This window comes from Andrographis paniculata, unplaced genomic scaffold (assembly GCF_009805555.1).
Source record: "Andrographis paniculata isolate CXL003 unplaced genomic scaffold, ASM980555v1 Contig61END, whole genome shotgun sequence".
NCBI classification, from domain to species: domain Eukaryota; kingdom Viridiplantae; phylum Streptophyta; class Magnoliopsida; order Lamiales; family Acanthaceae; genus Andrographis; species Andrographis paniculata.
This window is the reverse complement of record NW_026137597.1, coordinates 1,639,126-1,662,297: the sequence shown is the minus strand read 5'-3', so window position 1 is coordinate 1,662,297 and position 23,172 is coordinate 1,639,126. Positions and strand designations below refer to the sequence as shown.

General features: G+C 39.5%; 1 protein-coding gene across 1 annotated transcript; it reads left to right on the top strand.

Moving 5' to 3' along the window:
- The first annotated feature begins 893 nt into the window (after positions 1 to 893).
- On the top strand, positions 894 to 5,084 carry LOC127260296 (UDP-N-acetylglucosamine transporter ROCK1). Its single transcript, XM_051288016.1, has 8 exons — positions 894 to 1,158; positions 2,157 to 2,205; positions 2,289 to 2,515; positions 2,751 to 2,949; positions 3,061 to 3,204; positions 3,802 to 3,876; positions 4,534 to 4,702; positions 4,777 to 5,084. Exons 1-7 carry the CDS (start codon positions 1,019 to 1,021, stop codon positions 4,699 to 4,701), a joined length of 1,002 nt encoding a protein of 333 aa, XP_051143973.1. The 5' UTR covers positions 894 to 1,018; the 3' UTR covers position 4,702; positions 4,777 to 5,084.
- The last annotated feature ends 18,088 nt before the right edge of the window (positions 5,085 to 23,172 follow it).

The following is a 23,172-nucleotide window of genomic DNA, read 5'->3' as shown; positions in this document are numbered from 1 at the left end:
GTTGTATAATTCAATCAATATTTCATAGTGAATTGCATTGAACTCGAATACTAGAAGGATTACAAAAATATGAAAAAATAAGTTATATTGCAGCTAACTAGATATTACAATAAATTAGTTGAATTGAATTGAATTGTAATTTGCAATGGAAAAAATTAAGGCAGAAATATAAACTCCAAGAAAGGAAGATGAAATAATACAGGGAAATCTTCGAGGCGTTCTTTTTCTTGACCGCTTCAGTCTGCGCATGTGAGTGAGTGTTGCTAGTTCTATGAATTGAAAGCAATTAGACGCTTTTAGTATAATATATGATTTATTATAAAATTACATTATTACCCTTCAATTAAATCTCCACTATTAAATATTAAATATAATTAATGGTGGAGATTAATTTCAGCAAAGCTGAAATTAGTGAATCAGCACCAGATCCAAGTCGTTACATAAATGCCTATTACTTTTCTATTACACAATACTAACAGAGGTATTTTTGTCATTTCATAACAATTTATTATAATAATAATATTAAAAAATCTATTTGCAAAACGTAAACGGAAACTTTAGCACCGGGACGGAGGGAGTATTTTTATTTATTTTATTTATTTATGCTAAATAATTATTTTATTTTTATTAAATATTATAAGAATAAAATATAACTGAAAAATATAATTTTATTTTATAAATATATAAAATATTTAATGAGGTGAAAATAATAGAGATTTTAAAATGTTTTTGATGTAGATATAAAATATGACTGAAGTTTTTAGTGACTTAGAAGAGAGAAAAGATAAATGGGAAGAAATCCTGTGTGGTTCTTGGATTGCTGGTGGCCTAATAGTTATTAGTGAACTTACAATTATAACCGAAGTAAGATGCCTTAAAATATTAAACGACGACGTACGGCAGCCGAAAAAGACCGTTTCGTTTTCTGCTGCACTTTTTCCCATTGGACCCGATTACAAGTGCGATGCCTTTTCCTCACGACTGGAGCAGCGCGTAGATCGTCCCTTCGCCGCAGTTAATGGCGGTCAAGAAGCCCGAACTTCCCAAACCTGGGCCGGTTAGCCCGAATCCCAGCGCTGGCGCCAAGGTGTGGCTGCTTTCCTTGCTGCTCACGCTGCAGTACGGCGCCCAGCCCCTCATCTCCAAGCGTTGCACTAGGTGATTGGATTTTGTAGTGAGATGTAATGTTTTCGTTTTTGTTTTTTAGAGAAAAAAGAAACACACACACACAATTTCTGGTTGGTTTGATGATTAACCGTTCTAGATTGGACTATTGGACACCGGCAATAGGCATTTGTTGTTTTTTTTTTTTTTTTTCGAGAGCTTAATTCGCTGTTAAGGTTTTTGCTTCTACTAGTTGTAGGCTATTCTGGACGAATTTTAGCATGGAGCTGTAGGAATCAGTGCTATTTGATTTAACACATGATTGAAGGAAGGTATCAAACAATATCAACTAAGTATGGTAGCTTGTTTGCAGAGATCATACGTCAATTAGGTTTTTCTTTTTCCTCTCAGGAATCGGTCATAACAAAGAGAGAATATTTCTTAGGTACCTGATCTAGCGACATAGCCCACTTATTTTATGTGTTTAGGCTTGTTGCAAATGCAGTGGGTGAGATAGTATCATCATCAACCTTCAAAATGCTGTTTCAGCTCTTGTGATCAGCTGTACTGCATTTTGTTGAGGGTGAACAATTTTCTCTTAGGCATGAAAACTACTGATATTTGTTATGGAAACATTTTCCAAGAGTCTAAATGTTCATCAGAGTTGCATACTTTGGGCACATTTGATATAACTTAGTATTTGACCGATCATATAGGGCAGATTATGTCATTATGGTCTGTTTGCATTCCTCTTTGCAACATGTTTCATAAATAGCTAATATTAAAACCAGAAAAGCGCCTGTATACTTGAAAAAAATTGTTGATGTGGAAGGGCTTTATATGAATATATGGATGAGTTTGGGGTATGATTGATTTTGTTCTTAGGATTAGCGAATCATGTTCTTGATTTTTAGAAATATATATGTATGTGCATTTTCTTTAAATGGACATCAATTTAAATTCACCACAGGCCAAGGCATTCATCCTTGAACATTTGCTTTTTTCACATTTAAAAACGACTCAAATCTGTATATTTTTTCTTTATGATGTAGCCGTGAAGTTATTGTGACTACTTCTGTTTTGACATGTGAGTCGGTAAAGGTAACTCTTTGCTCTTTAACTTTTTACCCATATATTAAATAAGTAGTTTAATGAAATTTAATGGGCATTTCGATGCATCACAGGTGATTTGTGCTCTCCTTATCTTGGCAAGTAAAGGAAATTTGAGAAAGGTGTTCAAAGAGTGGACTTTAGTTGGCTCTTTAACAGCATCAGGACTGCCAGCCGCCATCTATGCACTGCAAAATAGCTTGTTACAGATATCCTATAGAAATCTTGATTCACTTACATTCTCAATGCTGAACCAGACAAAACTTTTTTTCACAGCATTGTTTACCTATCTCATATTAAGGTTCGTCCTTGTTTGAATAAGCAGTATATCTAATAAGAGGGTATATTTTTTGAGTGGTGTGTGTTTATTGTGTTGGAAGTCATTAACCTGATGTTTTTTTATGTGTGTGTTTTTTTGCTCTAGTTAAATTTATCAATTGTTCTTCAGTTAAATCTCCTCTAAATCAAAAGTTCCCGTAACGTAGTTCTGTATTTTTAGATTAATATAAGTTTGAGTTCTTTGGTGTCATAAACAGGCAGAGACAGTCTATTCAACAGATCGGGGCTCTGTTTTTGTTGATAACTGCAGCTGTCCTTTTAAGCATTGGTGAAGGATCCAGTAAAGCAATGGGTTCTGAAAATCCTGATGAAATTTTATTCTATGGGATTATTCCTGTACTGGTAGCTTCCATACTTTCTGGTCTGGCTTCGGCGTTATGTCAGTGGGCTTGCCAAGTAAGTTAAACTCTACCATGCTTATAATTGGATTTGGGAGCTCTTCCCTCATCAAAATTCATGTTTTTTTGTTTTTTGTTTTTTGTATTTTTCTGACTTGAGTTGACACAGGTTAAGAACCATACATCTTACTTGATGACTGTGGAGATGTCCATAATTGGGAGCCTTTGCTTACTTGCCAGTGCTTCCAAGTCTCCAGATGGTTTAGCTATTAGAAAACATGGGTTCTTTTATGGATGGACTCCTTTTACATGGGTAATTGCTTTATATCCATTCTTACTTGATTTTTATCGCTATGACCAAACAAACTACATTCTTTTGGCTTTGAAGTTAAAAAAAAGTTAATTTATGCAACTACATCCTGTTGATGTTACTTCGAAATGCTTTTGTCAGAGCGCCATGGGTGGCAAAATGGTACATTTGGTTCCATTAACAGAACTATTATTGATTATAGTCCTAATACTTAATGATTTTTAATTTTAGGCCCATAATAGTTATGGCATTCAAAACCTATAATGCAGTTATTGTTATAATTCATCAATTTTATCATCTGTATAGAATTACAGATCTCATATGGAGCCAAAAATGATAGTAGGTAATGTAAATTATATTCAAATGGGAGTTTGTATAATTTGGGACTAAAACAAAAAAAAATGTTAAATTGTGAGAATAAGTATTTCCAGTTCAGACTTGGCAACAAGGTCTTCTAATGCAACTATATGCTATTTTTACCTATCCCAGGTTTTTCTTTTTTTTTTTTTTTTACAGATCAGAACAAATATTGATCTATATCTTAAGAAATGTCCACGCAATGTGTAATTTCAAGTTCTGTGATTTCTTTCATTGTTTCAGATTCCTGTTGTACTCAATGCTGTTGGTGGAATTCTTGTTGGTCTTGTGACAAGTTATGCTGGTGGTGTCCGAAAGGTGAGTGTTGATTCACTTTCAAGCATTCTGAGTTGGTACTTGCATGCAACTGATTGAATTTTGCAAATCTTTGAACACGGGCTTTATAGGTATTCCTAAAGCTTTTAAAAGTATCGAAAATATTTTCCAACGTCTGAGTGAGTACTCGTTTTCCTGATTTTTTATATGTAAAATCTGTCTTAATTTACTGCTGGCAGAGTACCAACAATGCCATGGCAAAGAGAGCATCTCTCTTGGTTGTGCATTTTATATATTGATTACATTCTCAGAAGAGCTTCATCAATTTGGCTTCTAATTTCGTCAACATAGGTTTCTCAAAATGTGATTAAATTTTAAAAATTTGGGATACTGGTTCATAATTTGTAAAAAAGCAGGAGTGAAAAAACATGTCTCCTTTATCTGCAGGACAAAAAAAATAAAAGAAAAACAAAAAAAAAAAAAACCATTTTCCTTTCGATGTGCATTGGAATTCAAAAGTCACTGAATTATCTAACTTCAAGCCTTCCCTAGTTAGTGTCCAATTGCAGTCGTTATCTCTTCAAACTTCTGTATACATTCTGTTTCACTTATTAGTATCATGTATCCACTTATTCATACAATAATCTACTGTACTGTTAGTTTTTAATTCTTCCGATAATTGTATGTGTATGTATTCAGGGGTTCGTCATTGTATCCGCCCTTCTGGTCACAGCTCTGCTCCAATACATGTTCGATGGTAAACCACCTTCTCCATACTGCCTTGTGGCTCTACCATTGGTTATCACCAGCACAACCATCTACCAGAAGTACCCATACCCATACCGTACTAAAAAGAAGGAATCGTGAGGTAAAAAAAAGGTGACCAGGCTCAGAAAACTGGTTTAATTAGTGCATAAATTCATTTGATTTCTTCAAGTGTAGAGTCAGGAAAATAGGTCGATGAATTTTTTGAAGGAGCTGAGCTGAGCTGACTTCATTCCTTCCACTTTGAGAGAGGTAATTGAAGACAACATAGGATTTATGCATACTGCTTTTCGATCGATCGTTGGTACTAATACTAAGAGAGTTTGTTTTTTTGTTTGTTTGTTGTGTCTTGGTGTTGAATATTTGTATGACTTTGTGCATCTCTTTCTTGTCTTGGAAAACTTGTCAAAGCTCAGGAGGGTATCTCCAATGTTGTCAATGAAAGGATATTTCATTATAGGACTTACATGATGTTTAGTTGAAAATTTGTAGGTTCAAGCTTCGATTTTTGCTGGGCGTTGTGTGTGTATGTGAGTGAGTGAATGAATGAATGAATGCCTATGATTATGTATTGATAGATTGATAATGATATGAAAAGTAGCGTGATATAAACACGGCCGCACTGAGCCCACCTATTCGTCTCATCTTCTATCTTTATCTCTCTTTTATCCTCCGTCAGCCCTTCTCGTTTTTTCAACTTTCGGACAGTTCATTTTTCATTTTTTTTTTTCAAATCGACTATGCTTAGACCTTTAACTTCTTGTTCAATCGATGTCAATAGTGATTTTATTTTGAAAATATATTTTAATAACATATTTATAGGATCAATAATTTATTTTTCTTCAGGATCTAAAAAAAATCCAAGACGGTTCTGCCTGGGACTGTAATTATATTATATCATATTATGTGAGTACGGACTTGTTTAGAAGAAAACAGATCAGATGAGATGATAGATGATCTACATCAGTGCCTACTGTTGATTTCCTAATAGCGGAACCCACATATACTTAAAAATTGCTCATTCATAGTTTTTACTTTATTTTTGCATAAATTTGTTTGGTTTTTATTAAATTTGTCGTTGAAGTTTGTTTTAGACGAATGTTGATGTCTTTTTCTTCTTTATTATTATTATTATTATTTTTTAATTACCAAAAATATTTTTTTCTTTATTATTACTTTTATTGTTTTTTTCAATAATAATAAAAATTTTAATTAAAAACAAAAATTTGAAAATTTATCATTTTGCTTCCCTTCTAAATTGGCAAGATTTGAAGGGGAGAAAAAAATATTGGCGTTATTACTATTTAAATTACTATTATATTCTTAATATTACATTATACTATATCAAAATTAATGTTTTACTAATACATGAATTAAATTTTATTAAAATTTTTATTTTTTCTATTTATATAGTAGGAGTAACCTTCATCTTCCTTAACTAATTAAATACAAAAAATACTACTCCCTCTGTTCCCTCCATTCCATATAATATGGACGTATTACCATAGATACGAAAATTTAGGTAAAGTGTAATTAGTATATAATTAAGAAATGTATTAATAAAAATAATTATTGTATAGTAAAAATAATTGTAGATTAAGATTAGGATAACTAAATATTTTAATTAAAATTAAAACAATTTAAAATGAGATTAAAGTGTATAATTATTTTCTAAAAACGGAAAGAACAAATTATGTGGGACGAACGAAAATTAGAAAATAAGAACGAATTATGTGGGACGGAAGGAGTAATTTTTTTCTCACATCCTCTTTTTTCCTTCTAAGAAACAAACGAATTATTATAATTTTAATATTTCATTTTATTTCTTTTCCTCTTCTCCATTCCATTAAAATCTCTCCGCTCATTTCAATATAGAACAATCATTTTTTAAAAAATATTTTTTAATTATATTTATTTTTGTTTTCTTTATTTGTATATTATTAAAAAATATATTCTTTATATATTGATATCAATATATTTTTAATTTTAAATTTAATTTCAAAATTATATTATATTGATATAAATATATAAAAATAAAATTTTCATCGATAAAAAAGACATCATATCGTGTGGTAAATGATCCATTTGGACAAAGAATAAGTATAATTCACAAATATAGACAAGTTAAAACAACTTCTCACCAACAAGTAATCTCAAGGGTATAATAGACTTTTTCCAAGTGATATATAAGTTATTACATATATCATCAAAAAGTTATTTTGATGAGGTGAAAATTCACATCCGTTATTCATAATCATAATACAATGTTCTAAATAAGCTTTCTACCGAAACCTAATATATATATTATATATAAGAGCTCAGTATTGAATTTCTAAATTATTAGAATTTTGGAGATTTTGTTTACTATATATATATAGTTTTTTTTACCATTTTCACCCGTATTTAAGTAGACGAGTGAATTTACAGTTTTATAAAAAATTTCTCTCTTTTTTCAAGAGATATTAGTGGATAGATATTTACAGTTTTATATATTTATATTAGTGTTACGTACGAATTTTATAATTAGGTTAAAGGCCCAAGATATAGGGAAATTTGAGCCTGTAATCGAGTACGTTTGGCGGTTAAGGGATTTTCGGGGTGATTGGTTAGACCGGCTGTCCTTCCGAGCGGATAAGCGGGTTGGAAGGTCCGCAGTCGGATAAGTAGATCGGAAGGTCCGCGGTCGGATAGGCAGGTCGGAAGATCCGCGGTCGGATAAGCAAGTCGGAAGGTCCGCAGTCGGACAGGCAGGTCGGTTGGTCCGCAGTCGGATAAGCAGGTTGGAAGGTCCGCGGTCGGACAGGCAGGTCGGTTGGTCCGCAGTCGGATAAGCAGGTCGGAAGGTCCGCAGTTGGATAGGCAGGTCGGAAGGTCCGCGGTCGGACAGGCAGGTCGGTTGGTCCGCAGTCGGATAAGCAGGTCGGAAGGTCCACGGTCGGATAGGCAGGTCGGAAGGTCCGCGGTCGGACAGGCAGGTCGGTTGGTCCGCAGTCGGATAGGCGGGTCGGAAGGTCCGTGGTCGGATAAGCAGGTCGGAGGGTCCGCAGTCGGATAAGCAGGTCGGAAGGTCCGCGGTCGGATAGGCAGGTCGGAAAGTCCACGGTCGGACAGGCAGGTCGGTTGGTCTGCAGTCGGATAAGCGGGTCGGAAGGTCCACGATCGGATAAGCAGGTCGGAAGGTCCGTAATCGGATAGGCAGGTCGGAGAATCTATCCGCGGATGGGCAGGTCGGAAGGTCCGCGGTCGGAAGGTCCGCGGTCGGATGATCCGTGGTTGGATAAGCAGGTCGGATGGTCCGCAGTTGGATGAGCAAGTCGGCTGCTGTGGAGGTCAGCTGCTGCGGAGATCGAGTGAGAGAACAGTAGTTTGGTCGGTTGGGTTATGCGGCCGGTAAGACGGTTGAAAACACATGTCAACAAAAGAAGAATTAGTAGACGGTTGAGAGTAGGTGTTGTAACCGTTCGGGCGACGGTTCCAAGTATCGTTTCTGAGGAATATTTAAGGATTGAGGTCAGCAACTGGCAGGGTATCTTCAATCATCTTCAAACAACAGCAAAATCAGTGATTCGGGGATCATCCTTTAATTTTCAGTCTGTAGCATTTATTTTCCAGTTTACTTATGTACCTTACAGTGTTTAGAGATTTCTAATCTCAGGCACTAATTATATCAAATTCGGAGATAATTTCTTATTTTCGTATTTACTTTTTTATTGTTGAAAAATTGTATCAACAAATTGGCGACCACAGTGGGTGAAAGGCAAAATTGCTGATCCTACATCAACAGAGAATTTCATACGACTGAAGTCCGGCCGAATCATCAGAAAGATCAATATGGCAGGCTAACAACCTCAATCATCTTCAACACCGGTGGGAGAAAATATTTCACCACCTGTCATGCCAAATCTAGGGGAGGTCCCCCAACCACCCGCCGATTGGGTGTCTTATGTTCAACAATTGAACAATCAGCAAACTTTGGCTATGCAGAATATGTTGCGCGAGCAACATAACATCATGTTGCACGAGCAACAGAATCTCATGCAAAACATGTTAGATCAAGTTTTATCAAAGGTTACTCTTCAACCCACTCAGACGCCACCAGGAATATCACCATCAAGAATACAAGCAAATTTCGCAGGGCCATCATACGTTGACAGTACATTGCCAAGCGCCACAACGTTCAACTGAACAGATAGGGGAAAGACTCCTCTAACTTTCCCTAATAATGTTCCTTTGGGATCAAGAGTTGAAAATGTGCAGCCGAACACTGTAAGGGAAGAGAGGCAAAGAGCACATGTGCAGGATCCCATTCTTATCCCTGATCATCAACACCCTCGTTTGGATCCTGAAGAGATTGTGCAAGTGTTGAGGGTTCATTTCGGTTTGAATCCTCAGATGGCCAACCGTCCTGCTTATCAAATACCTTTTCCTGAAAGGATCATTAACGACTATCCGCTTCCAAGGAATTATCGACCACCTGATTTTCATGCTTTTTCATGGGAAGACGGATCCTCCACCATAGAGCATGTGGGTCGTTTCACAGCACAGTTAGGGGAAGTTGAAAATAATCCTTTTTATAAACTGCAACTATTTCGATTGTCTTTTACCAGAACAACTTTTTCATGGTTTGTAAATCTGCCACCTGGGCAAATACAAACTTGGGAAGGTTTGGAAATGGTGTTCCATGCTAGATTCTTCAATCCTTTACCAACTGTTTCTCTTACCGATTTGTTGGAATTGAAACAATATCCAGAAGAATCAGCCTCACAGTTTATTGAAAGGGTGTGACTGATAAAAGGACGTTGTCCTACTATAATCAATGAAAAAGAAATGACCAATTTAGTGGTCAGAAATATGCATGGCCGCCTAAGAGAGGCACTCACTGCTCATGATGTAGAAGATTTGGCAAGTTTTGCTGCCAAGGCTGGACGTTTAGAGTCTCTTTTCAGAGAAAATGATCAGAATTTCAGGCGTAATAAAATTCAACATATGGCGAGTATGGAAATAGAAGCATATGACTTTGATTTTGATCAGACAGAAGAAATGGCAGCCGAAATCATTTCAGGAAAGCTTTATGTGTGCTCCAAATTAAAGCCAGTGCCAGGAACTGAAGGAATAGAGCAATCCACATTTGACAATTCAAAGGCTGATGAAATTTTTGATATTTTGCTAACTGATGGCCAGATCCGAATTCCAAAAGGGCAAAGGTTGGCTACTAAGGAAGAAATCAAAGGAAGACCATATTGTAAGTGGCATAACTCCTTCACACACAATATAAGTCAATGCACTCATTTTCGAAATGAGATCCAAAAGGCCATTAAGGCAAGTCGGCTCAAATATATCACTTTGGGTGTAGAGCAACAACCTTTTCCAAAAGTAACCACAGCAATGGTTAATATACAAGCAACTCCCAGATCAAGAAAAGGAAACCCATTAAGCAGTGGCCGACTAGAAGAAAAACTCAAGGTTTATAAAAAACCAGTGGCCGAAAAATGGGATAATCAAGATGGTTCTTTTAATGTGGAATTAAAGGAACAAGTATTGGTCCGGGACCACCCAACTAGAATGACTGGGTTGGTCGGGAGCAAGTGGGCTCGAAATAAAAAATCTTTATCAATTGATGTGGATCCTCGTTTTGCGGGTATGAATAGTACTCAAATTTGTAATGCCAAACGCAGGTATGCTGTATAGGAATAGGGTCTTCTCATCAAAGTAGCCAAATGATATGCAAGGCGCTGCTGATTATCCAAAGGGAGGTCGGTCCATAAGGGTCACCTCATCAAAATAGCCGAATGATATGCGAGGCACTGTTGATGATCCGGAGGGAGGTCGGTCCATAAGGGTCGTCTCATTTAGGCAGCCGAATGATGTGCCAGGTGCTGTTGATTATCCGGAAGGAGGTCGGTCAATAATGATCGCCTCATCAAGGCAGCCGAATGATGTGCGAGGCGCTGCAGATTGCCTTGAAGGAGGTCGGTCCATAAAGGTCTCCTCATCAAGGCAGCTGAAGTATGTGCAAGGCATTTTTGAGTACTCTGAAAGAGGTCGGTCCATAGAAAAGAGGGGTAGAGAAGAATCAGATGAGAGAATTGAAGGTTTCATATGTCAGTAATGTGAACGGATTAACATCAATCCATCTTTTGAGGAATTTCGTTTAGAATCTCTGACAGCTCAACCTGAAAGTGAGACCAGAGAAGAAATTCTTACCTCGGAAACAATTTCAAGGTCTGTCAAATCTCGGCTAGGGCCACGAGTTCCCTACCAAATGACAGGAATTAATTGGATTGAAGAAGAACCCCTGTGGGCAAGTCTGGTGGATGATATTATAGAAGAGCCAGAATGGGCAAAGATTTCAGATCCTGATTTTCAGTCAGAGGTTCCTCCGATAGTCTTCCCTCCCATTCCAGAAGGCACGGCGTCTCATTTAAAGCCTCTGTACGTTAATGCTCATATTTACGGGAAACCAATCACAAAGGTTTTTATAGACAATGGAGCCGTCTTCAATGTGATGCCATTAAAGACTCTCAAGAAGTTAGGGAAGGGAATTCACGATTTGTCTCCATTAGATTTTGAGATGACTAGCTTCACAGGGCAGCCGGCCAGACCAGAAGGTATGATGGTCGCTACAATTGAAGTCGGTCCTAAAAAGATTTCTTCTGTTTTCTTTGTAGTGGACGTAGACACTACATACTCAATCCTACTTGGGCGAGACTGGATTCATGCATCGCAATGTGTACCATCAACACTGCATCAACAATTAATATTCTGGGAAGGCAATCAGGCCTTCAAAATGGAAGCAAATGACAACCCTTTCGGTGCATCAGAACAAGTTGAAGAATCAATTGTCTATTCCAGTCATTCACCCCCAATGTCTCAGTTGTTTATGGCTAGTGAATACCCAAAGAAAGGTTTTAAATTCATCAGCCAGAATTCAATGTTCTTCTAAAAAGAACAATTTTACTGTATGGCTCATAAAGAAGCCACACCTGTCTGATAATATATCTTTTATGGAAAGTGCAAATTTAGAAGATTGTAGTTTACTTATTAATCAGTTTTATTTAAATCATCTTTTAAAAAAGGCAGAAAGAAGTAAAAAGATTTTTGATGTTCACTCCCAAGAAAATAAACAATTTCGTTGGCCCGACTTATTAGAGAAGATAGAACCAACCATTTCAGCACAAGATCCTTTGCTGGAATTCAATTTAGGAACCGACTTGGTTCCAAAAATAATCAGGATGAGTCGTTATTTATCTGAAGAACAACAAATATTGATGCTCGAGGTTATAAAAAAACAATATTGATTGTTTAGCTTGGAATTATTCAGAAATGCCTGATCTGGAGCGAAGTCTGATAGAGCATCGGTGCCTATTAGAAAAGGTTTTAAACCCTACAAGCAACCTCCAATGCGTATGAGTCCTGATTTGATGCCTCAAATCAAAGAGGAAATTCAGAAACTTCTTAAAGTAGGTTTCATCCGGCCTTGCCGTTATGCTGATTGGTTGAAAAATATTGTACGAGTGGTTAAAAAGAATGGTAAGATCAGGATATGCATTTATTTCAGGGATCTTAATATAGCCACTCATAAAGATAAATATGTGATGCCTATGGCCGATATGCTAATTGATTCAGCAACTGGACACAAAATCCTCAGTTTGATGAATGGTTACGCAGGATATAACCAAATCTTTTTGGCAGAAGAAGACATTCATAAGACAGCATTCAGATGTCCAGGAGCTTTAGGTATTTACGAGTGGACGGTTATGCCATTCGGTTTGAAGAATGCAGGGGCAACTTATCAAAGGGCCATGAACTCAATTTTTCATGATCTTATTGGCAAATCCATAGAAGTATATATTGATGATGTTATTGTCAAATCTTCCGGTTTTGAGGAACATTTGAGAGATCTTAAAGATGCCTTCGGACGAATGAAGAGGTACAAGTTGAAGATGAATCCAACAAAATGTGCTTTCGGTATATCAGCTGGGAGTTTCTTGGGATTTTTGGTACATGAGAGGGGAATAGAGATCGATGCTAATAAAGCCAAAGCAATTCTTGCCAGCCGACCACCCAAAACGGTTAAGGAAATACAAAGTCTTTTGGGGAAGGTAAATTATCTCAGATGGTTCATTTCCATTCTGCTGGCAAGGTCAAACCAATTACTAAATTATTAAAGGCTGGGGGAAATGCTTTCGAGTGGGGACCAGATCAACAGACAACTTTAGAAGCTATAAAGCAAGCATTGGCTCAACCACCTGTGTTGATGCCCCCAAAGAAGGTCGGCTCCTTAAACTTTATTTGGCAAATACGTATGAAGTGGTCAGTTGCTTATTAGCACAAGACGGGGATGATGGAAAGGAAAGGACAATTTACTATTTGAGTAAGACCCTCACAGGACCAGAAATAAATTATACTATGCCAGAAAAAATGTGTTATTCATTGGTGTTTGCATGCACCAAACTTGAACATTATATGTTGCCCAGGAGAATTGAGGTTATTTCAAGGATAGATCTCATCAAATTAATTTTGCAAAGACCTACCATGCAGGGCAGGCTTATGAAGTGGGCCATTAAATTGGCTCCTTTTGATTTATGTCATTCTCCTTTGAGGGCGGTGAAAGGCCAAGCAATAGCAGAGTTTTTGGCAAAGTTTTCGTGTTATGAGCAGGAACCGACCGGATGCATGTCTTATGTAAGTACCTGAATTTGGTTTATGTTTTTTGATGTTCTACTTCAGGAAATAAATCGGGTGCAGATGTTTTGTTGAAAGGACCAGATGGTCAAAGGGTCAAGTTGCAGTTGCAATTGGAAGCCATGACCCATATATCGGCAGAGTATGAAGCTTTAATCTTGGGATTGAAAGCCTTAATAGCCAGGAATGTTCAGTCTGTGATCATACGAGGGGATTCTCAATTGGTAATCAACTAGGTGAACAAACAATATGCTTGCAATTATCCTCATCTACGCAGATACAGAGATATTGTAAGTCGGTTGCTATCAAAAATTTCCGAAGTGATAATTGAGTTCATCCCTAGGAAAGAAAATCAATTTGCAGACGAGTTAGCTCAAAAAGCTTGTAAAGGAATCCCAAAAGATATATGCGCAGAGACCAACTCTGAAATAGAAGCTGGAGCCGACTGGATGACAGAAATTATCATGTATCTACAAAATCCAGGAGCGAAATGTACCGATTGGAATACGGTTGAAAGCCTTGCGATTCCAGTTGATAGAATGAGTCTTATACAAAAGGACATTCGAAGGATTACTTTTGAAATGTTTGGGGTCCAAGCAGGCTTTGGAAGTCATGACAGAAGTACACAGTGGGATTTGTGGAGCTCATGGGGCAGGTTTGAATATGAGATGGGCTATTCATCGTTTGGGTTTCTTTTGGCCAAAGATTTTCGAAGATTGTATACAATTCGCCAAAGGTTGCCAAGAGTGTCAAAAGCATGGGCAGTTGACTCACTTGCCAGTCACTGAATTGCAAGCTATGGTAAAACCATGGCCCTTTAAATCTTGGGCTATGGATATCACTGGTAAAATTCATGCTCCATCATCCAAACATCATTGTTTTATTTTGGTTGCAATAGATTATTTCACCAAATGGGTCGAGGCGGTTGCTTTGAAAAATGTGGATCAAAAGGAAGTGATAGATTTTGTGTTGAATTGGATCATCTATAGGTATGGTATTCTTCATTCAATAATGACCGACCAAGGTTTGGTCTTTATTGGGGAGAAGTTTTTAAGCTTCTTGGCAGAGTTTGGTATTCGTTTTAACCATTCTTCGCCTTATTATCCCCAAGCTAATGGGCAGGCAGAGGCAGCCAATAAGATTATTATTGGAATTATAAAGAAGAAGGTTGAAGGGAACCCAAGAAAGTGGCATTTGTTGTTATCTCGAGCTTTATAGGCTCATAGGAATAACATAAATTCTGTCACAGGGTTTTCACCATATCAACTCACCTTTGGGCAAGATGCTGTGTTACCAGCCGAAATTCAAGTGGCATCTGGACGTACAAATTTTACTACTGACAAGTTCACTGAGGAATATCAACAAGTTATGTTGCAACAATTGGAAAGTTTGGATGTCAATCGACTCCATGCAATCGATCAGATTGTGAAGCAGAGTGAAACCAGGGCTAAGATTTATGGAAGGAAAGTCATTTATAGAACGTTCCAAGAAGGAGACCTAGTTTGGGAAACCATTCTTTCTACATATAAGAAGATAGATCAATTAGGGAAGTGGTCTCCGAATTGGGAAGGGTCGTTTATCGTTCAAAAGGAGATTGGAAATGGTGCTTTTATTATTATAAATCAAGAAGGTAAAAGGGTACATGATTGTATTAATGCTAGATATCTGAAGAGGTATTTTCCTGCCTTTTCAGATAACAAGAACGCATGAAACAAGAAATTTTATTGCAGAACCCGACCATAGGGGTTCGGACCCAAAAAGGGTTCATTCATTAATCAGATATTAAGTCATGCAGAGAACTCCCTTCTTCTGAATCAGAATCTTTATCCCAGTGATTAGGGATTAATTCTGGTTCTTCATCGACAAGGTCTTCTAAGTCGGGTCGGTACCTTTCCCATTGATCTTGCATCTTTTCTAGATCATAGTCGGTACGAGCCTTCATGTCTGCTACGGCTTGATGCTCACAATCAACAAGAGTGCGTAATCTCGAAAAGACTGCGCGCTCATTGGAAAATATATGATCTCAGCCAAGGTCTGGGAGTATGGCTGTCACATGGTGTTCAATCAAATCCATATGTTGATCGATGTCAGGAAGGCGATTTATTATATCCCGAAGGGTCTCAGATCCTCCCAGCACGTTTTCCATTAGGCGAATAACACGATGAATGGTTTTTCTGCCTCGGTGGGAGAATTTGAATTTGAAATCCAATTGTTTGAGTATGCATAACAAGTCCTCGTCATGGTCTCCAACTTGATGATTACCCACGAAGAAGGGTTGAATAACGCCTTGCCAGTTGCTTACAGGAACATGAGGACATTTCTGTGACATTTTAATAAATATTTCAGGCGTGCCCGAGTTTCAATTTGTGGTTGAACGTTCGTTCATTGTTTTACAAAGGATTGCAGATGTTTATAAAGAAAATGAGTTTGATTTGTTCCCTGGAGGGTCGGAGTTTTGGAAAGTGATCCTTAACAATATGAGAAAATAATTATTTACTAAGTCAAAGTGCCCAAAGTTTTACAGAAGGGATCTCAAAGCAGTTTTAATCTGGGACCATTTATCTTCGGTCTTGGAAAGTCGTCGGTTGTTAGCAGCCGACTGGTATCGTTTGATAAATTGAGATCGAGCTTGGATCTTTAATTCTTGGTCCAAGTCGGCTTCATTTTCTTGTACCGCTCAATTAGGCGCTGTTCGTCGGCTATGTGGCCTTCCAGGACAGATTTTTCTTGATGAAGTGCTCTCAATTCTGCCTCATTCTTTTGGATTGATTCATCTATTTGTGTTTTGGCATTAGAGAGGCCGTCTAGTCTTCCAGTTGCTTGTTGAATTGATTCCCTGGTTTTTGTCAAGGAAACCTCCAGATTCTTGTGATCCGAACTAGGCAGAGGTGTTTCGACCGACAGGAGTCGGGCGAATAGGACATCGTTTCGAAGTTCGGCTAGTCTCTCCATCAGCCGATGCAGAATGGGGGCAGCGGCTGATTCTGAAGAAATATGAAATAAAAGGCCACCGATTTCCTGAAGAAGACTGTCTGAGAAGTCTGATCCTAGGTCGGAGAGAGGTCGGTCGGTAGCCTGAGCAATTATGATTTGGATGTCTGCCGGAATTAGAACAACCGACAAAGGAGCTAGATCAAGATGCCCCTGAGAGAATGGGTTTTTGTGTGTTTAGATCATATGAAGCGCATAAACAAGTATTAATTGTGACAACTCTACTTACTTCTGGGTAGATTGTGGTTCCAGAAGGTGCAAGGACTGTTGTGGGTCGGAAAGAAGGGATGACTGACATTGCAATGGCCGACTCGTCGGCTACTTTGAATGGACGCTGCGGTATTGACCTGGGTCCCTGCAAAGTGAGATATAGAATATTCAATATGGGTTGAGATGTTGGTTTTTAGTAAGGAAAAGAAGTTTGAAAGGTTTTACCAGATTTACAGAGGTCTCCGAATCAGAAGAAGGAAGCTCTTCTTGTTCCTGCAAGAGACCTCTTGGTTGGATGGCTGCGGGTTCTTCTCGCCTGGCCTTCTCTGAATAGAGTCTGGTGCTCTTGGTTGGACGACTACAACAAGTAGGTCGAGTGCGACTGGGACGGCCGCAGCGGGTTCGTTGGCCGCGACTGGGACGGCCGCAGTGGGTTCGTCGGCTGCGATTGAGACAGTCGCAGCGGGTTCGTCGGCTGCAACTGAGACGGCCGCAGCGGATTCGTCGGATGCGATTTGGGCAGCTGCGTTTGAGACATCCCTATCAGTTGGAGCGGCTGCATCAGAAGCAACTCCAGTAGAGGTACCTACATCAGAAGCAACTCCAACAGAGGTACCTGCAACAGAGGCTACCGCGGCAGAGGCGGACACAGGTGTTGCGATCGGTTCTTCGTTCGGGGAAGATGAGTCTGAAGCTACATATGGCATTCTGCCCATTTGAGAAGCAGTCGCCTCATTATCAGAGACAACCTTAGCTAAAGCCGGTACTCGAGAGGATTGCTTTTTGGTTTGAGCCTCTTCCCGACCACTCATCGCCAGGGAAGGAGGGGACCACCTCCTAGTCAGGTTCATCCTCCGACCGGCCATCAAAGAGGCAAGCATAGGTTCGGCTGGTGTTGAGTTAAGTGGAACGGTCGCTATGGCTGAGGTCGGGCCTGATAGCAAGAACGATATGTTAAAATCTAAGGAAAAAATTAGATTAAGACGGGGCTTTGGAAAATACCTAAACGGGGTCGGGTCTTTACTGGAACTAGACCTGATGGAAGGTCTTTCGAAGTCTCCTGGTCTTTTTCAGGGGTCGAGGCTGTCTGAATTTGAGAAACTTTTCTTTTTCTTTTTGAGGGGCTCAACCCGGTGACTGGGGTGGTTACTTTTCTTCGGGTGTTAGTCAATGGTGCCGTCCCTAGCACCAAAGCAGGTTAGGGCAAGAGAATGCTCAGCAACCGTTCTTTGTCAGGAGCAATCAGGGCCCACGCAACCGACCACCATTCACGGAAGGATTCCGTAGAGTCGGGAGAAGAATGGAAGGGGATGTAAGAATTGGAAGTTATGTAATTCGTGAGTTGGGAAATATAAGGAGAAATCAACTCAGGGATGACTCGCCCATCCAGGCTTTGAGGTATCAAGTGTGGATGGGTGAGGGGGCCAGGTAAGCCTTGACGGCAGCCGAATTGGCGTGCCAAAAATTGAGGTCGATAGCTGAAAGTATAAAACAATTTATGGCCCTTTTTATCAAGTTTCTTTATTCACAAATAAAGACCTAGGTTTAAGGGCTGAATCCCAGGAAAAAGAGTAAGCTGGATGAGGAAGAGGGTCAGGTTCGGCCATGGGTGAAGATACAAGGAAAGGCCAAAAAAGACCAAACGCGTAGCCCGCATATTTTCTATACATGTAAAAGCGAGAATTGCTACGGACGTCGGTCAAGATAGCAGCAATGATGGGGTCGGATGATTGAAGTTTATTACGACCTAGGCAAAGTCGGTTAAGGGCTATTCCCAACGATTTGTCGGATGTTGGGGCAACAGTAGGGTGGCCAAGTTGGTACGCGTTAGGAAAATAGAGTCGGAACCAAAGTTCCAGAAACTAAAAGGGTCCCGACGCGGCGGTATCTAATTTCTTGCTATCTTTATCTGCAAGGCGGATACTAACCCTAGACAGACCTTCAAAAAGATTGGCTAGGAAGAGAGTGCCAAGGGAAAAGAAGCGCCCTCATGCTATATGAATAGCCAGGTCGAGATGAGAACAAATGACACTTTTAGAAGGGGAGACTATGATATACTTGCAGAGCCAGAAGAGAATGAAGGCAACATGTTTGCGGTCGGTTGCAGAGGTTCCGATTGCCCCTTGCTGGTCGGTTGCAATTTGGTCCAACCCTATTCTTTAATGCCAGCTAAAGACCATCCTACATGGTTCGCATCTGGTTATTGTCCATCTAAGGCTCCCATTACAGGATCTTCACCCACAATAGGAAGATGGGCGATCATGGCTACGTCCATTAGAGTTGGGCCAACAGGGCCTATCGGTAGGAGGAAGATACCCATTTCCAAATGCCATAAAGTCGCCATCCCCAGGAGCGCTTTTTCGTGCAAGTGAAATGGGAGCATCGAAAGGATTATCGCTTGGTCAATATGTTGGCTTTTCCATTGGTTTTGAAAACGCTCTGCCACCTTGTTATACCAGACACGGTAGGGGTCTTTGAGGTCCGTCAGATGCGTTTTGATGTTGTCTTGGAGGCAGAGAGCATTGTAATCGGGATTGTTGATGGCGAGGGGGTTTCCTGCTTCCAATACCTCCCTCATCCGATTGGAGTCTTCAGGAGTCGTGTAGTACGGGCGAATAGTCGGAGTCAGCATTTTCGAAGCCGCGAATGATACTTCTGGGGTGGTTCCGTCAAAAGGAAGTGCAGGTACATATTGATTCGCCATAACTTGAAATCGTAGCGAAACAGGGGAAAGTAGACACGGTAGGGAAGATTATAGATTGCGAACTTCCAAACGACGATTAAGGAGTGACATTTGAAAGTCCGATGGCGGCGGCAAGTTGTTACGTACGAATTTTATAATTAGTTTAAAGCCCCAAGATATAGGGAATTTTGGGCCTGTAATCGAGTATGTTTGGCGGTTAAGGGATTTTCGGGGTGATTGGTTAGACCGGCTGTCCTTCCGAGCGGATAAGCGAGTCGGAAGGTCCGCGGTCGGATAAGCAGATCGGAAGGTCCGCGGTCGGATAGGCAGGTCGGAAGGTCCACAGTCGGATAAGCAAGTCGGAAGGTCCGCGGTCGGACAAGCAGGTCGGTTCCACAGTCGGATAAGCAGGTCTGAAGGTCCGCGGTCGGACAGGCAGGTCGGTTGGTCTGCAGTCGGATAAGCAGGTCGGAAGGTCCGCGGTCGGATAGGCAGGTCGGAAAGGTCGGAAGGTCCGCGGTTGGATAAGCAGGTCAGAGGGTCCGCGGTTGGATAAGCAGGTCGGAAGGTCCGTATTTGGATAGGCAGGTTGGAGAATCTGTCGGCGGATGGGCAGGTCGGAAGGTCCGCGGTCGGATGATCTGTAGTCGGATAAGCAGGTCGGATGGTCCGCAGTTGGATGAGCAAGTCGGCTGCTGTGGAGGTCGGCTGCTGCGGAGATCGAGTGAGAGAACAGTAGTTTGGTCGGTTGGGTTACGCGGCCGGTAAGACGGTTGAAAACACGTGTCAACAAAAGAAGAATTAGTAGACGGTTGAGAGTAGGTGTTGTAACCGTTCGGGCGACGGTTCCAAGTATCGTTTCTGAGGAATATTTAAAGATTGGGGTCAGCAACTGGCAGGGTATCTTTAATCATCTTCAAACAACAGCAAAGTCAGTGATTTGGGGATCATCCTTTAATTTTCAGTCTGTAGCATTTATTTTCCAGTTTACTTATGTACCGTACAGTGTTTAGAGATTCTTAATCTCAGGCACTAATTATATCAAATTCGGAGATAATTTCTTATTTTCGAATTTTACCTTTTTATTGTTGAAAAATTGCATCAACAATTAGTTTTTATCTTTCACGTTGCAGTTTATGTTTTTATTTTTTTTATTTTCCAATTTTACATACCGATTTTGTCATTTTTCTTCCAATCTTCTTTCTAGTCTCTCTCTTTTTTTTTTATTATTTTAATAATCTAATATTTCTCATTTTTATTTTTATTTTTTTGTATTTTATGCATATTTTGTGATTCGCTGTGCCGCTTGGATGCGCAAGTTGTTTATTGAAAAAATTAATTTTATGAATCACCAAAATATATTGAGAATATTTATATATTTATTTGATCTCTCAAATATATATACAACAAACCATGAAGTGATTTAACTTTTTGGTATTATGTTTGTTTAGTTATTCATAAATTTATGTTAGTTTATATTTTTCATATTGTAGTTTATGTTTTTGGTATTACTGGGTGTGTTTGTTTGGAGGATTGGATTGAATTTATACTATTCATTCAATTTTTTTCCCAAAAAATATCAAATCAAACACTTATTTTTTATTTTTTATATTATACTAAAAATAAATTTTACATTCAAAACATCAAGTCAACACCTATTTATATTACATCATACAACTATTCAAATTCAAAATTTTTACTATTCAAATTCCAACTTAAAATCCAAATCCCCGAACAAACACACCCTACTGTCCAACTATTTTGTCATCGGAGAAGACTGATGCCTAAATGTTAAAATTTGTTCGCCAAATTCTACTTTCGCTGAAAATATCGTCGTCGGAAAAAGTTTTCAAATTACAAGAAATAAATTAATACACTCTAACGTTAAATAAAAATATATAAATACTTCATAACATGCGAATGTTGTTGGCTACAAATATATAGAAATTTAAAAATTAAAATTTATTTATTATTTTAAATGTCTTAAAATATTTGTATAAATTTTAATAATATTTAGATAGTTTATGTTAGTTAGAAAGATAATATGTATATTAATTACATAATTTTGAATTTTTTATATTTTTTATTTTTTAAAATTATTCTCATTATAGTTGTTACGTACGAAATTTAGAATTAGGTTAAAAACCCAAGGTAAAAAGAAGAATGGGCCTGGCAATAGAGTTGATTGAACTGGCTGAAGGACACCGTGAGGAAATCAAGGAAAATAGGTTTATTTCTAAGGAAAGTCCTCAGGTCGGAAGGATCTCAGGTCGGTTGGTCCTCAAGACGGAAAGTCATCAGGACGGAAGGACCTCAAGTCGGTAGGTCCTCAGGACGGAAGGACCTCAGGTCGGTAGGTCCTCAAGACGGAAAGACCTCAGGTCGGAAGGATCTCAGGTCGGTTGGTCCTCAAGACGGAAAGTCATCAGGACGGAAGGACCTCAAGTCGGTAGGTCCTCAGGACGGAAAGACCTCAAGTCGGAAGGTTTTCAGGTCGGGAGGTCCTCAAGACAGAAAGTCATCAGGACGGAAGGACCTCAGGTCGGTAGGTCCTCAAGACGGAAAGACCTCAAGTCGGAAGGTTTTCAGGTCGGGAGGTCTTCAAGACATAAAGTCATCAGGACGGGAAGTCCGCAGGTCGGGAGGCCCTCAGGACGGGAAGTCCGCAGGTCGGGTGGCTTTCAGGACGGGAAGTCCGCAAGTCGGGAGGTCCTCAGGTCGGGAAGTTCTCAGGTCGGAATTCTGCGGCAGAACCAACAAATCGGGTGGTTTGTTAGTCGGGATGACTGTAACTAATCCAAACAAGTCAGATGGTTTGCAAGTCGGGAGGATTGACAGTCGGACCCATACTATTGTAGTTTGGCAGTCGGGCCTAAAGGGCGGAAGGTCTGTGGCCAGCTCAAAGAGTGGAATATAGGGATAATTTTGGTCTGCTGAGGACACATGTCAGCAGGAGAAGGATTGGAAGACGGTTGGGAAGGAGACGTTGTAACCGTTCGGGTGACGGTTTTCAGTACGGTTTCCCAGAGAATATTTAAAGGTTTGGATAATCATTTGGCAAGGCATCTTCAATCAACTTCAACAAAGCAAAGTCAGATTTGGGGATCACCACTTTAAATTTCAGTCTTTTATTTTCCAGTTTATTTTCTGTACCATACAGTGTTTAGAGATTCCTAATCTCAGGCACTAATTAATCAAGTTTAAGGATATTTTCTATATCTTTGAATTTTACTTTATTTTTGTTGAAAAATTACATCAACAAATTGGCGACCACAGTGGGAGCAAGCCAAAATTGCTCATTCCAATTCCGGCGATAATTTCATACGTCTAAGATCCGGCCGTATCATCGGAAGGGTCCATATGGCAGGTTCACAACCTCAATCATCTTCGGCACCGGTAGGAGAGTCCGTTCCACCACCTATTGTGCCAAATGCCGGGGAAATCCCACAACCACCAACTGATTGGTGGTCTTATGTTCAACAAATGAACAACCAGCATACCTTGGTTATGCAGAATATGTTGCGTGAGCAACAAACGAACATGTTGCGTGAGCAACAGAGTCTGATGCAGAACATGATAGATCAAGCACTGTCAAGGGTTAGTCTTCAACCCACTCAGACTCCACCAGGAGTATCACCGTCCAGACCACAGGCAAATTTCGCAGGGCCATCATTCGTGGATAGTACATTCCCAAGTGCCACAAATCCCAACCGAATGGATAGGGGAAAATCTCCTTTGACTTTTCCCAACAATGTTCCACTGGGACCAAGGGTTACCAATCCGCAGCCGAACAATACAAGGGAGGACAGGCCTGAAGGATATATACATGATCCTATTCATATTCCTGTGCAGGATCCGTTCCATGTTCCTGATCATCAACGCTTTCATATAGATCCTGATGAGATTGCACATATATTAAGAGATCAGTATGGATTAACTCCTCAGATGGCTAACCGCCCTGCATATCAGAGACCTTTCCCAGAAAGGATCATTAATGAACACCC